Source organism: Anopheles funestus, chromosome 2RL (assembly GCF_943734845.2).
Source record: "Anopheles funestus chromosome 2RL, idAnoFuneDA-416_04, whole genome shotgun sequence".
NCBI classification, from domain to species: Eukaryota; Metazoa; Arthropoda; class Insecta; order Diptera; family Culicidae; genus Anopheles; species Anopheles funestus.
The window spans coordinates 1,383,238-1,399,308 of record NC_064598.1 but is presented as its reverse complement, the minus strand read 5'-3'; the positions used below and the strand labels follow the sequence as shown (position 1 = coordinate 1,399,308).

The 16,071-nt window shown below is 42.8% G+C and overlaps 1 protein-coding gene across 2 annotated transcripts in view; it reads right to left on the bottom strand.

The window, feature by feature from the left end:
* Window positions 1-2,907: 2,907 nt before the first annotated feature.
* Window positions 2,908-16,071, bottom strand: part of LOC125761539 (protein sidekick-1-like) — a 102,464-nt gene continuing 89,300 nt past the window's right edge. For both annotated transcript variants that reach the window (XM_049422753.1, XM_049422752.1), the window contains exons 4-5: window positions 15,672-15,929; window positions 2,908-4,551 (exon numbers count right to left, since the gene is read on the bottom strand). In XM_049422753.1, coding sequence (XP_049278710.1) covers window positions 4,298-4,551; window positions 15,672-15,929 — 512 coding nt within the window. In that variant the 3' untranslated portion in view covers window positions 2,908-4,297. The remainder of the gene's footprint in view (window positions 4,552-15,671; window positions 15,930-16,071) is intronic.

Genomic DNA, 16,071 nt, shown 5'->3' with positions numbered 1-16,071 from the left:
AATTTTTTTTTCTGATTTTTTATTCTTTTATCAATTTAAAACATTATTTGAGCGAAAAGAAACTTATTGCAACCATTTGGCATTAAAATAAATCAATTTAAATTTTTTTGCAAAATTTCTCAAAAAAATGGCAGGGGGTACCCCTTATGAAATTTTCGAGTTGAAATTTTTTTAAAATTTTTTTTCTGATTTTTTATTCTTTTTTGAATTTAAAGCATTCTTTGAGCGAAAAGAAACACAATGCAACAAATTCGCATAAAAATATATCACATTTATAAATTTTGCTGAATATCTCAAAAATGAGGAAAATTTTACATTTTCTCAAACAGGGTATGGAACTTGGTTCCTCGAATAACTTCTGGCACAGACATCTGAGGGCATGGCCGTCCAAGAAGAAAATGTAGCCATGGGTGCCATCTATCGACCACAGGTTAAAGATTGGCGATCCGTTGGATACTGACCGAGTTATAGGCAAAACTTGGTGCAAAAATGAGGAAAATTTTACATTTTCTCAAACAGGGTATGGAACTTGGTTCCTCGAATAACTTCTGGCACAGACATCTGAGGGCATGGCCGTCCAAGAAGAAAATGTAGCCATGGGTGCCATCTATCGACCACAGGTTAAAGATTGGCGATCCGTTGGATACCGACCGAGTTATAGGCAAAACTTGGTGCAAAAATGAGGAAAATTTTACATTTTCTCAAACAGGGTATGGAACTTGGTTCCTCGAATAACTTCTGGCACAGACATCTGAGGGCATGGCCGTCCAAGAAGAAAATGTAGCCATGGGTGCCATCTATCGACCACAGGTTAAAGATTGGCGATCCGTTGGATACCGACCGAGTTATAGGCAAAACTTGGTGCAAAAATGAGCCTTATGAAATTTTTAAATTTTTATAATTGTTTTATTTTTTTCTAGTTTTTTATTCTTTTTTCAATTTAAAACATTATTTAAGTGAAAAGAAACTTATTGCAACCATTTGGCATTAAAATAAATCAATTTAATTTTTTTTGCAAAATTTCTCAAAAAAATGGCAAGGGGTACCCCTTATGAAATTTTCGAGTTGAAATTTTTTTTAAATTTTTTTTTCTGATTTTTTATTCTTTTATCAATTTAAAACATTATTTGAGCGAAAAGAAACTTATTGCAACCATTTGGCATTAAAATAAATCAATTTAAATTTTTTTGCAAAATTTCTCAAAAAAATGGCAGGGGGTACCCCTTATGAAATTTTCGAGTTGAAATTTTTTTAAAATTTTTTTTCTGATTTTTTATTCTTTTTTGAATTTAAAGCATTCTTTGAGCGAAAAGAAACACAATGCAACAAATTCGCATAAAAATATATCACATTTATAAATTTTGCTGAATATCTCAAAAATGAGGAAAATTTTACATTTTCTCAAACAGGGTATGGAACTTGGTTCCTCGAATAACTTCTGGCACAGACATCTGAGGGCATGGCCGTCCAAGAAGAAAATGTAGCCATGGGTGCCATCTATCGACCACAGGTTAAAGATTGGCGATCCGTTGGATACTGACCGAGTTATAGGCAAAACTTGGTGCAAAAATGAGGAAAATTTTACATTTTCTCAAACAGGGTATGGAACTTGGTTCCTCGAATAACTTCTGGCACAGACATCTGAGGGCATGGCCGTCCAAGAAGAAAATGTAGCCATGGGTGCCATCTATCGACCACAGGTTAAAGATTGGCGATCCGTTGGATACTGACCGAGTTATAGGCAAAACTTGGTGCAAAAATGAGCCTTATGAAATTTTCAAATTTTTATAATTGTTTTATTTTTTTCTATTTTTTTATTCTTTTTTCAATTTAAAACATTATTTAAGTGAAAAGAAACTTATTGCAACCATTTGGCATTAAAATAAATCAATTTAAATTTTTTTGCAAAATTTCTCAAAAAAATGGCAAGGGGTACCCCTTATGAAATTTTCGAGTTGTAATTTTTTAAAAAAATTTTTTCTGATTTTTTATTCTTTTTTCAATTTAAAACATTATTTGAGCGAAAAGAAACTTTTTGCAACCATTTGGCATTAAAATAAATCAATTTAAATTTGTTTGCAAAATTTCTCAAAAAAAATGGACCCCTTATGAAATTTTCGAGCTGAAATTTTTTTTAATTTTTTTTCTGATTTTTTATTCTTTTTTCAATTTAAAACATTATTTGAGTGAAAAGAAACTTATTGCAACCAATTCGCATCAAAATAAATCAATTTAAATTTTTTTGCAATATTTCTCAAAAAAATGGCAAGGGGTACCCCTTATGAAATTTTCGAGTTGAAATTTTTTTAAACAATTTTTTCTGATTTTTTATTCTTTTATCAATTTAAAACATTATTTGAGTGAAAAGAAACTTATTGCAACCATTTGGCATTAAAATAAATCAATTTAAATTTTTTTGCAAAATTATTTTAAAAAAAGTTAAGGCTATAGGTAGGTAGTCTTTTCACAAATTGGCACTTTGTTAGTTGGTTCTACAATAGTGCACAACACTTTTCTAAAGCTATTAGTTTTAACTTCAATTGCAGAACAACGCAATCACATTGACTTCTCACAGGTTTTAATCAAGCGAAACTCAAAATCGAAGTAATTATCACTGAGCGTTTGTTAACTTTATGAAGGGTTTTTTTCGTCTCTTTTGATTATCCTTCTTTAATGACTCGCTCTTTTTGCAAACTAATTAAAATCTCTGGTTTTTAACGAATCACTTACCTGCATTACCCTCACAACAGTTCATTTCTTTCGGTTCTATGGTTCTATCCGACAGTACTCGTGTCATCGTGCTATGATTCAAGAACGAGAAAATCACAAAAGCAACCACAAAGAGAATGTTGGTTTCGTTACAATAAGGAACAAAAAAAAAGCGTAAAACTTCAGAACGCAGCTTCGTAGAAAAGAAATCATCAATTTATTTGAGTCTATGCAACATCATTACGTACAGTAAAATCGTATATATGTATTGCAGAGGGATGATGCGTTTGGGGTCGGGTATGAAGTGTAGATGTGTAAAGTGTGAAGAAGAATTGTGCTTCCATTCTTGAGTACTGCAACGAATCTACTAACGATTCGTTTGATCGCTTTCTTTTTGCGTGTGCCTCGTCGAACGGGAACGGGAATCGCACACACACAGGGTGGTGAAACGAAATGCTATGATGAATGTAGCTGCAGGATGTTTTTGAATAGGAAGAAGGTACACTGTACAGAAAGAAAGGAATGGTTTGTCGGTTGGAAAATGATAAGATTACCACTTCTTAGGATATAACCTACCACTCTCACTCTCACTCGCTTTCACATGAAACATAAACGTTACTTACTGCTGCATGGGTTTTGGGGGATGGTAAAACGGGGGAAGGGGGATTTCAGCTAATGATAACAAGTCTTATACTATGCTCGTGCTTACAGGAGTCACTGAACTTCCCAAAAACCGCACTTTCGTTTGCTTTCATTTTTGCTAATTTGTGGAGCATCCTTCTTTGCTTCGAACACCGGACACAGTCAGCCATCTTACTATCTATGTACAAATGGGTAACGGCCTCCCTCGGTTACCTGCGGGAGATGAACGTTTGCGTATGTTTGTGTGTGTGGAAAGGGTGGTTGGAGGGAGGGAGGAAACAACAGGTATACACAACGGGGGATGGTTGTCTGTTGTCTTTGGCATAGTAGTAGGCTGCGGTGGTAGTGAGCTTTTGCTGTGTGTGCGGCGGGTTGCTATGCAGAATGTAACATGATGAAGGATGTATGGGCCGCGCCATGCTTGTGTGACGGCTAATGGATTATTTACATTTACAATCGAGTTTCCGGAACGAGATCGGGGATCAGCGCATTCTCAGCCTGGATTCTGACATTCCGGTGCATTGTTGTGTGTGTTTGACGTCCATGTTGACGACCGTTCCGGTTGGGGGTTTTTGGGTAATGCAAATGGATCCGTGGCACATATCGATCGGTCGATTTAGATTCGAACTGCATTCGCTAATGGCATATTGATGCTCTACTGTTCGTCGTGTTGTGCACAAAACTGTAACCATTGGTGGTTTGTTCGCCTAGGAATCCAAGAATTCCGAAGACGTTGACATAACTTGCCACTGGTGCATTTGTCAGACATTCTCCGTTAGGTGGCGCTCTTAAAACTAGATTTTTTCTAACTATAAATATTCACATGATGATATCCACATGCAGTTTGGACAGTTTACTCTTAGCGCAGCATCTCCCCCACCGTGTCCCGCTCTGCCTGCTCTCCGGTGTTTCTGTGCTTTCTCGGTAATGTTTTTTACGCCGTAAATCACCTGCCATGACCACCACCACCGCCGAACGGGCTGCTGATCGATTTTACCAACCAACACAGCGCGGACGAAGCTAATGATAATATTAAATTTTTACTCCCGCCCACATAGGCCAGCCAGCGGTTCAGTGGCCCGTGGCCACGATGGCTAAAGCTACGATTATTTATTAAAACGCTATTAGCGCTGCTATTGCCGTGCTGCATTGCGGCTGGCTGCTCCCCGTTGATGACATGCACTACGACGCTGGCGGAGTCTGCAAATGGGACAAGGAAACGGAGAACGAGAAACAGGAACGGAAAATTATTAATGTGCCAACGGTAACAAATTCGTTCGAACAAATGAAGCGTTTGCTAATAACTCATAATATCGCGCCGAAGAATAGACCCATTTCGTGGTTTTTTTCGTAGTGGTTTTGGCCATTTTCACCTCAAGCTGAATCAATTTTTAAGTTTTCCAAATTCCAAGAGCTTGAAAGGTAATTTCGGTGTGTAAATTGGTTGACAAATCGCTCGATCGGTCGATTGAAATTGAAATTTAATAAACATTCTTCCGACGAACATTCCTCAGATGGGGTTTTTGCGAATGGCAAGGGGTGATGAGCGCGGTGTGGATAAAATTCATTACTCATTATTGGCCCCGTAGGCAACACCGTACAGCTAGGTAATATGCTATCGTCCTCGTTTATCGTCCAGTTCGTTCATTCACATCACCACGACAGTACGATTTATGCCACATTAACATACTAATTGTTATCGGACTTAACATGCGATGTGCTGCGACTAGATTAAATTGGGAAACATTGGATAAATTGGTGACCGGAGTCGGGTATTCGTTCATTCGCTATTTTTTTCTTCTTCTCCCGGTTGACTTTCGAATACAGTTCTGATAGTGGGTAATTTAATCACACACACAAAAAAGCGATACGCAAATGCACTCACTCAGTGCAACACTTGCTTCGGGTGCTGGCAGAGAAAGATACGTCGTGAAGGACGCAGCAAAAAAAGCAGAAAAAGAAAGAAAATGATTCCATTTGAGGTAGGGACGGTTCGAAAGCAAAAGAGCATCGTGAAAGTGTTTTATTCATGAGTTTCAAATTCAAATGCACTAGCATGCGAAGGCGAATTAGATAGACTTGCAGAGGGAACATGTGTGTGTGTGTGTGTGTGTGTTGCCCTTGTCACTCGGCTATCTATCTTTCAGTTGGTTTTTCTTTCGACAGCATATTTACATTTGCATCCCGTTCATCGGCAATTTAGGAACGGACGAGTATATTTGTGCTCGAACAATAAACGTGCAAAAAAACGAATGAAAACTAAACGTAAGGAAAATGGGAATGGTTTGTAAAGAAAACACGTGAAAAAAAGCTGTACCATTTGATGATTTCCATAGTAGCGTGGTCAGTGTAAGTTGTCCCGAAAGGGAGAAGGAATAAATGGCACATCGGACAAATCACCGTTCCATTCGTTCCCTTCGCACACCAAAGGGCCAAAGATGCAAAACCGATTAAAAAAAAAGAAACGCTGGAATCCCTCACGGGCACGGAACACACTGATTGCGAAATGATCCACCGAGGTTGAGTTTGTGGGGCTTTACGATGATGCCAGCTGACACGCGTCCGGATTTTTTTTTACTGTGCGTTGAAAATAGTAAAAAACAACAACGAATCCCACCGAACTGAAGGTAGAAATAAAACGGGGGAAAAACAACGAAACGATAAAAAAAGGGAACGCTACCCACTGCGCCCTTAAAAGTCCATTACTATTCTCGCACCCAATTGGCCAGTGGGATTATAAAGGTGCATATCTGGCCGATCCTGGGTCGTCATAGAAATGTTTGGGATGTTGCTCGCACAAAAATATGTTTTCTTGTATCTTGGAACCAAATTAAAAAAAAGTTATACTTCTTAAAATAAAGTAGATACGCTCGGGGTTCGTTTCCTTTTTTTTCTCGCGTTGTTGGTTTTCGGAAAAGAGGGTTTTGCGTTTTTGCATAATGGAGCAAATGTCCATCTTTTCGGGCCGGGGAACGCCTCCGGAAGGATTTTATGCATGGAGAAAATAGGTCTATATCCTTCCCATTACAGGTGTTTCCATAGTGAAATCGTTGCTAATATGAACTTGGGTTTCATGATGTTGGCGGGGCGAGCTTTTGCGCCCCCCCCCCAATACACATCACTACCGTACGGGTAAGAATTCTTTCACACCACGTTCCACTCGTAATTAGTCGCAATTAGATAGGCTAATGAGACAATCGGGTGTACTTGAGAGTGTTTAAAACACAGTTCAGCTAAAGTGGCGCCACTGACGGCGAGAGAGCGAACGGTTTCTAAGCAACAGTCAGTGAAAGCTCGCCTTAAGTACTAAAACACTGGGCGCCTCCATTTTCATGATTCGTACCGAACCGTATTCATACGAATCGACTCATTTCGCTTATCAATTTCATTTTCATTTCATTTTCATTTACATTCTAATTAGCTGATTCGGTTGCGGGCCGATTATGCCTGAGCCTTCCTGTTGGGAGAGACGCGGTAGTACTTCATTACATGCATGCCGTGGCGAAAGTCATGCAGCCTCCTCTGCCCCTATTCGAGACACATCGACATAAGCCTCACGTTCTTGATGCTACTACACCATCATGACCATCGTGTATTTGAACTATCCCGCTTTCACCCACCCAGAAGGATGGTGTATAAAAACGCAGAATTGGCCACCTTTTATCTGTGTGTGCCCTTTTTTTGCCGCACTCTTAATTATTCCACGTCGGAACGGTCATTGGCGAGATCCGTGATGGTGCGTGCCGAAGGTACTGAAAGCTTCCACTCCAGAGCACTCGCTAAGATAGAGAAGAAATGCTGGACTGTTACCATGTTACTACACCCCTTTTTTCCACGGAGCCCGGCAGCATCCGTTCCGCAATTGTCACTGCGGTTGTCGTGGCCGTCGTCGAGTTCACTTCATTTCATGATCACCTTTCGCTTGGGAGTATTCCTACGGCGCTCCTTTCCACGCGATTTTCGTCGAAGGGAACCGGGCCGAAGGGAACCTTCCCCGAAGGAAGCGAAACCAGAAGAAGATGCAAAGGGAATTAATATTCATCGTTTATACTCAAGTTTTAAATTAAACATTCTACAGAACGTGACACTCGGCACTTTGTGCGCGCCGTGTGTCCACCATGCGTACGTGGGAACGTGCGTCCGGTGGCGCTCTCGCCTCTCCTCAGTTAGCTTAGCTGAGCATGTGTATGTGCGCTCGTGCAAGTGTGTACGTGTGCCACCGGGAAAGAGTGATATGAATAATGAAAGCTGATAGTACTGCGCCGTTCCGGGTCAACTGAGCTGCCGGGCCTGTTCCAGGTGGTTCGCCAAAGCTCTAAAAAGTGGGATAAAAACCCCATATATAGCGATATAGTAAGGGAAGAAAATAAAAGCCGCTTTTTTGTGATCTTATTTTTTCTCATCTCGACGGACAGGATGCTTCCAGCGGTTTCCCATGATCCCATGATGGTTGCGGACGGTGCAGGTGTCGTCCGAGGGCAAGACGAGGGAATCTGCTAGGGCAAACATTGAAAATGGTGGCACCACCAACTGAAGTGCAGCGCGTACATGTGGCAGTATTTTGCCAGGCGATGAAGAAAGGAAAAAAAAACCCCGTAACACACTTGAAGGTTGGTGCCCGGTGTGGCAAAACCGCCTCAGGGACACAGCAAACAGCTGCGAACCTGTTCCTACAAACTCCATGGCAGGATGGGGCGTTTCTTTGCACAAACGGTTTTAAGACGGGTACGACGAAGGTACTCAGCGTGCGGACGGTTCCCGCAGGCTTTTATCTTTCGACTCGACTTCTTTGCATCGCGCATTGGATGCATGGATTTGCTCTGGAGGCTTTGGGCTTTGAAAATCTGTGTGTCTCATTTGAATAACCACCGGGTGCAGCCCGGACTCTTCGGATCCCAAGGACTTCCTGCTCTGCCCTACCCATGCGGACGGTCCCCGGGACACGTTGGGTCGCTTTTGTGCAGGGAACGTACTGCCTTCCATTATGTCGAAAGTTTAGCTCTATTTAGCGAAGAACGGTCGGCAGGAAAAGCCCTTGGTCCAGATTGCACAACAGATTGGGACCTTGGCCGGTGCGTCACCATGAGGGGGCCAGAGTACGCCAAATATTCCACCTCACGTTTCGCTAATATTTCAGGCGTTAGAATGGAACAGTAATGATGGCAGAACATTGGACAATCTTTTGTTGCACGATCTACCGGAAGTGTGCCTTTTCATGGATTAGAGGTGGACGGCAAAATGGGGGAATGACGTAACGGTCATTTTCCCTTTCGGTGGCAGCATGGAATTAGTGTTGTTGCTTCCAAAAACCGCCTTGCATTGATGTTAATGTGTGTTCGTTCCCCGAAGGCTTTTTGAACGTTGTGTGTCCAGTGTGTGTGTGAAGAAGCTTCGATAAAACATCAAGGTCACAAATCCAATCCGGGTGCTTTTTGCTTGAAAAAAAAAACATTTTTTTTCAAGCCTTAAAATATATCCGAAAATGTGTTAAATTAAAGCGCAAGCAAACATAATGAGCAGTGAACGAAACACGACGTTCCATCATTTAAATGATTAACTTTTAGACCATTGTCATCATGGGAACACTTGTCCCGTTCCATGTTGCTCGTCGCCTGCATAGTACCGGCCAATTATGATGGATCGATAGCGTAACAAATGGTAAACATCCATCAAAACTGGCATAATCGATGAAATTGTTTGGATTGGTATTTTCGCCCATCTGCCGGACGCGTTGTCCTTCTCGGAACTGGCTGTGTACTTCGGACTTTGAAGAATTGAATTCATTTCGATAATACTTCCCATTAACGGTGCCAATCAAGCCAGAGCCAGCCAGGATTCCTGGCGAAAGCAAATAAAACATCGCCTTTATTTCCGGTGGATGAAGTTTTGCATGAATTTTCGAACATTAACATAAACTTCTTCAGCGCTGGAGAAAAGCACTTTTCTGAGGGCTCTTTTTCGCTCTTAGTTGGGTGGCACAATATAATCCGCCCTTCTTAAAAGCTTCGTGTGATGTTGGCATGGATGGTAAGGTTGAAGTGTAAAATTTTAAAACGACCATTTTGGCAACACAGCACCAACACCGGCGTGTGTTTTGTGCAGCAATGGTGAAAGCTTTCGGAAACTAGTTGGAAGCTACCTGCAGGTAACTCATAACTTAATTATTGCTCAAATGCAAAACCCACGAACCCCCGAAACTGCTCTGCGAAAAGCTAGTCAGATTCGATGACTGACACCCTTCTGGCGCCCTTTCTGGCGCACTGGCTCGGTACTGGCGGGAAAATATGGAAAACAAACTAGAAACGACTTGATTATAACGATACGATGCGTTGCGTTGCCCGTGTGGGGCGCATGGTAATTGAATTTATCGAAAACTTTTGAACGGAAAAAATACTTTCCCCGAGCTTCGAACTTCGCTTGTAGTTGTATTTTTTTTCTTCTCTTTTCTTCGCTTCGTTTTCCTCACTTTTGGTGATGGGCGTGAGTGTCCTTTTTTTTGCCCGCTGGAAGATTGGAACGTTGAAAATTGAATTTAATGGAATAAAACTTTCTATTTTCGCACACTCCAAAACGACAATTTTGCTAACAGACGATGCTGATGAGACATCCTATTTTTGTAGCTGGAAGGAGTTGGCGAAAGGGGGAGGGGGGATATAAATTTCACTTCTTCCCATCCCATCACTGTTGGCTGTTTCGTGTTTGTAAGCTTTGGCGCTTAGTCTCACAGCGCGCAAAGCCAATCCAAAGTTGATTGGTGCGCTGTATCCTACTGTCATCAGGTGCAAGCGACCAGCGCCTGCACCGGGAAAACGCACCAGGGCACGAATTCTGCCGGTCGAAAGGCGTTGCAACCATTAAACGACGCCACTTTCCTAAGCGGAAACACAAATGGAAAGTTTGGAGTGTGTGCGAGAGAGTTATAATCGCTGTGGTGTAGTTTTATAAACGGCTGCGGTAGTTCAAGAAATGCGCTGCACTAAGATTGTTTTGCCAGGACGGGTGGGGGGTACACACACACACACACGCTCGGTAACGCGCAGGTGGTAAAATTAATTTGAATAATTTCCTGAGCAAATATATTTCACCCCTTTCCCGCATCGGTGTGATACGGCCCCATCCCAGCTTACTCCGCGATCCCCCAGCTATTTGCTCATTAAAAAGGACAAGACTATACACATCGGGGCGATGAGAAGGCAACATTTATCCGCTTTTCTTCCGTGTGCTCTCTGTGTGTGTGTGTGAGTGTGGCTTTGTTATCAACCTGAAAACACTAACATTCGAGAAGCTGTCGACAGTTTTTGGTGGTTGGTGTTTGCGTACCGGCTTTACAAACCGTTACCGAACCACCATCCCCGAGAGGCGTACGTCACGTACGAAATGGGGGTGGGAATGAAAGGGGAAGTTTTATCTTTCACACTATCTGGTGGAAGGGGGAACTTTCATTCAAGTGTGTATGTGCGCGGCGGTGGTTAAGAATCTTAAAATAATTTCCCACCCAGTGCAGGTGGGGGAGTGAAGTGTTGCGAAGTGTTGTAATAATTATTCATCACAAGCTAACCGCCAATGTTTGGCCCGTTCGTTCGTGGGATGACGGAAGCTTATCTTCTTTGCACGCTACGGAAGCAATGTTTCGCGAACGCACAATTTGGACAGAGCGCGAAAAACTGTGTGTCTTCATCCCAAAACCGGCGTTTGGACCGTTTTTCCTCCCAAAAGCGCGCGCGCGCGTGTGTGGGTGTGTTTATGTTGATGGAATGCTTTTTTCCCGGTCCTCTCTCGCTCTCGCTCTCCTTCTCTCGGTTTTATGGAAGGAAAGTGCTAAAACACGTACCACGATAAGGGTTTTTTTTCCCTCCAAAGAGGGCCAACTTACGCGACAAGAACTCGACGAACCGTTGGCTCATTTTTGATAAGACGCTTCGATTCGATCTTTTGCACACAGCAACAGTAATAGCAGCTAATGAATGAATAATAAAAAGAAAATTTATGCCACAGTGCGCGGCATACGCGAGGTTTTTGGGCAATGTTGCCACCATTCGCGAGGGTGTTGTTGTTGCGTTTTATTGTGTTATTTTTTTCTTTTTTGCAAAAGGGGGCCTTGTGCATATTTTAAACGCTCTTGTGGTAATGGCACTAACTCGGGCAATGGTGGTGGCTCTAAGTGAAGTTAGAGATTGGCAAAAATCGGTTAAATTTATGTAGCGTAAAATGGATGTCCCTCTTTCCCTCCATTTGGATTGTTCCATTTGCATTGGGAAACCATATCACGCTGGCAATCATCGGGAAAAGCATAAATTATGGGGCCTATCGGTGTGGTTTATTTATTTTTTCCCCCTTTTTGCCCAGTTGCATGTGTGTGTATGTTTGATGCAACTTTTAGTGGCCATTAGCGAGGGTTCTGTTGCGTTAGAACCTAACTGTGTTTGTTCAAAAAACAGCGATGGGGGAAATTAATTCGTTTCTAATCGTATGTCTCAATGCCGTACCGTATCGATTTGGTCGTGTAAACGAAATCCGAAACTGCAAACCCCGGTCGGCACTTAAAACAAAGCTGCAAAACTGGTGGCGATGTAAATATTTTACTTCAATGCTAATGTTGCATTCCCCGTGGGGAATTGAAATCCACTTTACGGTGGTCCACTTGCGCGGTGGTTTATTTGTTGCAAAATGAAATTACAACACGCCCGCTACCGGTTGAGTGGCAATTTGTAGCGTACGGTTAATTTTAAATCACATTCACAATCATTTTACATTGTGCTTCTGCGTGTGTGGATATGTGGGGGTGTGGGGGAGTGTTTCGATCGGTATCGGACATGGTGGAACATATCCTGGCGTTCCGGGCACACTGCACCCTCGTACCGGGACGGCGCGTACGATTGATGGTTTTTAGCGTCCTTCCGGTAGCAGAACCGACGAACGTTCGTACGCCCAAGTTTCGGTGGGCGAGTTTCGAACGGACCCAACCCGGAAGTGGTACCTCGTATCGTACTAATCGTGCTGAAAATGAGTTCCTTTCGAAGCTATTGTGCAATTTATGGTCTCGGTACGCAAGCCCCTCCAAACGTATATACGTAGTTTGCCTCGTACTCGTACTCGTACTCGGCCCTGAAGGCAGTTTACCGGGATTCATTTCCTCGGTGGTCCGAGATTCAACCTCCGTGGAAACCGGGAGTGACGAGCTTTTCCTTTCGATTGCAGCCCGTTGATAAGCGGGAAATTAATTGCTTTCCACTTTTTGGGCAAACATTTTTCAATTCGGCCCAAGGTTCGGTTCGGAGGGGATCTGATGCAATGCTTCAGTTTGGTAGTGTTCCAGGAATTTTCCGTAAAGGGAGTTTGTTTTGCGATTTTCCCCCCACGCCAAGGGGAAAGATGGAAAAGAAAAACGAGTCCACCAGAAAGCCGATACTTTGCGAACTATGTCCTTAAAACAAAACAAAAACGCAAGAGCATTACATCAATCGATCAGCTTTTGCTATGGGGCCTGCGTCGTCGAGGAAGCCCGATAAAACGATCAAAGTCGCTATCTTTTTGGAAGTCGCAGCGAGCGAGCAAGGGGCAGAGGTGGGATTTGTGGGAAATGCGTATAAAATAAGCAATAACTGTTGGGTGGTCCAACAATTTGGACGCATTTCGTCAATTAACAGATCGTCGATGAAGTGTCGCAAATGCCATTTTGTTTCGTCCTGTTTAGCGTCCTTTCTGTTTAATTTCAACTTTCACCTACCATCGTGACGTGTGCCACGTGTAAGCGGGCGCGAGATCCTTGCCGCCTACTTACTCTCCTCCCAAAAGCTGAAGGACACTTTTGGGGCAGTACGCGCGTGAATGGCGTCGTTCGCGCGCACCAGAGACCAGACCTCTGCTTAACGTTTCGTGACCAAGTGCTATTATTGATGTGAGAAGGTGAGGCGGTAAAGCAAGAAAAAGAAAAACATGCCACACGCTGGAATGGGCCGTAGGCTGGTGAGAAAACGCAGAAGTAGCGAACGAATTTAGGTTCGCTTTCGTTTCGGTCTATAAACTTTTATTACAATTCCAGTCCTAGTTAAAATCCGTGAGGCGGTTCTGGCAGAGGGGAAGAACGGTTTTTTTTATGTCCCGGACGCTCGGTTCTGGTGCCCGTACATAGCGCAATGGTAGCAGCAAGGTAAGGGAATGATAACACACAAATTAGATTAAACATATTTTACCATTCAATCGATGTGTTGGCCTTTTATTGTTGTGCGCTGGTTCGTTTATGTGTTCCTACTTTTTGCGCAACTAGTTACGCTTTGTTAGACGCCCCCCTCCCAACATGCCCTTTAATAGGTTGGTTGTTATTGTTTTGTTTTTTTACTTCATGAAACAATTGTACTTGTTTTATGCTTTTCCGCTTCGTTTATGTAGCACCCTTCGGGCATGCCAGGCCATGCCTTTCCGCTTTTCATCGTGTGCTTTGAAATGGCTGACAGTTTAAAGCGCCTTCTGATTTGTTGCCGTTTTTGTTGAAGGATAAAACCGTTGCACGGGTGTAAGTTTTGTTTTTTTTGTCTTCCACCATGCTAACTTCCCAAAAACCGTACGATCCGAGTACGTGTGTTGGGATTAAAATTTTACATTCACACAACTTCCCGACAAGTCAGTTAAGTGAGCAGCAGTCGGGACGTTGCGTCTCCGTCCTTGGGAAGTTGCCTCTTTTCCTAGGAAAACCCCTATTTGAGTTTTCAAGGAAACCAAACAGTCACGAACACACACACACACACACGAGGCCGGATGTCGGGTAGCATGATGCGGTTAGGTCGACCTTCGAGTCGTTCGATTTAGCAGATGAGCAATTTTTAGAAAGTGATTAAAAGGAGCAACTACGTGATTAAACTTTTCACCCGAGGGTTTGGCGTTACCGTTGCTGGGTGCTCGCAACACATGTGGGTTGTTTTGGGAGCGAGTTTATCTTTTCATCGGTGGGGCAACACCTTCAAAGGTGGCCGGAGGGGGGAGGAAAGGCTCGGAACTATCAACCAGGAATGTGCTTTTTCCGGTTTGTCGAGGAGCTGTTGTGAGTGAGCTTAGTGGCACTCGTGGCCAAATTGGGTGAGGACTGCATCGAGGTAGAAACACAAAACTTTCTCAATCGCAAAGTCAGTCAGTCCGTTGTTGTTACTTTGCCGACAGAGATTGGCCGGAAATCACGGAAACATCCTTTTTAACGGATGCCGAGAACGGCTTCCCACGGCTTGACCGCAGTCCTCCGGTGAACAGAGACAGAGGGTGTGGATTGGGCCAACAAACAAAACGGTCGGGGCAGTTTCGTATTTTCGTCGAACATGCTAATTAACTTTACACATTGCCCTTCAATTATTCTACCGACCGCATGTTTCTGAAGAGTTTGGTTTGATATCGGGTTAGCTAGTTAGTTAGCCGGTCACTGTGGTGTGATTCTTCGAGTCGAGTTGTTTGTTTGTCTCCAATCCGGGGAAACGGAATTACAAAAGTAAAACCAGCAAATTCTTCGCTGGTATACAATGCAGTTAAATAATTAAATATCTGTTCTACGAAACAGTTTACATTTTAGCTTGAGCTTAAGTGCACTTTCTCGTGAAATGAGAAGCAACATACTAAGGGTGGATGAGAGTTGATAATATTTCTGTCGAATTTTAGCACCATTACAAAGGTGTCGTATTCAAGTGAAAATGTTGAAATCATTTCTGAGTTATTTTCAAGTTGCTTTTGGAATGTGTCGAAGAAATTGTAAGTGAAATCAATTCTGTAAAAACATCTTCCCAGCATGACAGATGCATAAGTAGAGAATGCTTTATACATAATAAAAACAGGAGAGAAGGATTCCGCTTGAAAAGAAATCTAGAAATGGCTAAATCCCACTTTTCCATTTGACCTGGAAAACCTTGTAACATAAACTGATGTTGATTTAATGTACCGCAGGTGAAGTGTACAACGCTCAGTAAAACATACGAAAATCTAGACAAGAACAAACAAAGCAAGGGAAGTTCTTCATAATGCGGGTTAACTTTCGATAAAGGGCGATTTTCACAAGAGGGCTTTAATGGTGATGACATTTAAATGAGCATTCGATGATAATGGGCAACCGGTTTATAGTCGCGAACCGGTTAATCCCTTACCGAAACGTAAATTACTCGTTTTGGTTTCGAGCAATTAATTGGATGCTCGACCACTCGAACCACACAAAAAAAGGGAGAAGAAAAACGGATAAAAGTGAAAAATTCATCGATTGGTCCGATCGAAATGGGGGCCCAAAGAAAAAAAAACATGAATGGAAATTTATGCTCATTTATCATTCATCAATTTCGCCGATGACTCACCGGAGCTACTCGGCGAACAGGTGTAGTTGCCGGAATCCGACGGCATGGCGCGTGCAATCACTAATTTACTGGTCTTGGTTTGTCGCTCCGTCAGGACGCTGATGCCACCGCGCTGCGAGTAATTAACGACCCGGCCGCCCTTGTACCAGTAGATGAAGGATGGTGGCGCCGGTGACTGCAGTGCAACACATGTTAGATTGATATCGCTTCCGCTTTTGATAAATAGCTCCGAGTTGCCGAGGATTTTTGCCTTCGAAACTGCAACGAGAGGAATGGAGAAAGTATGAGAAATAGAAATACGAATGAAATGGATGATGAATTCCGGTGCAAATAGCGCACCAAAGGCAGCATGAGTTCGGTTTGGATGGATGGTGCAAATGAATAGAATGGCTAACACACG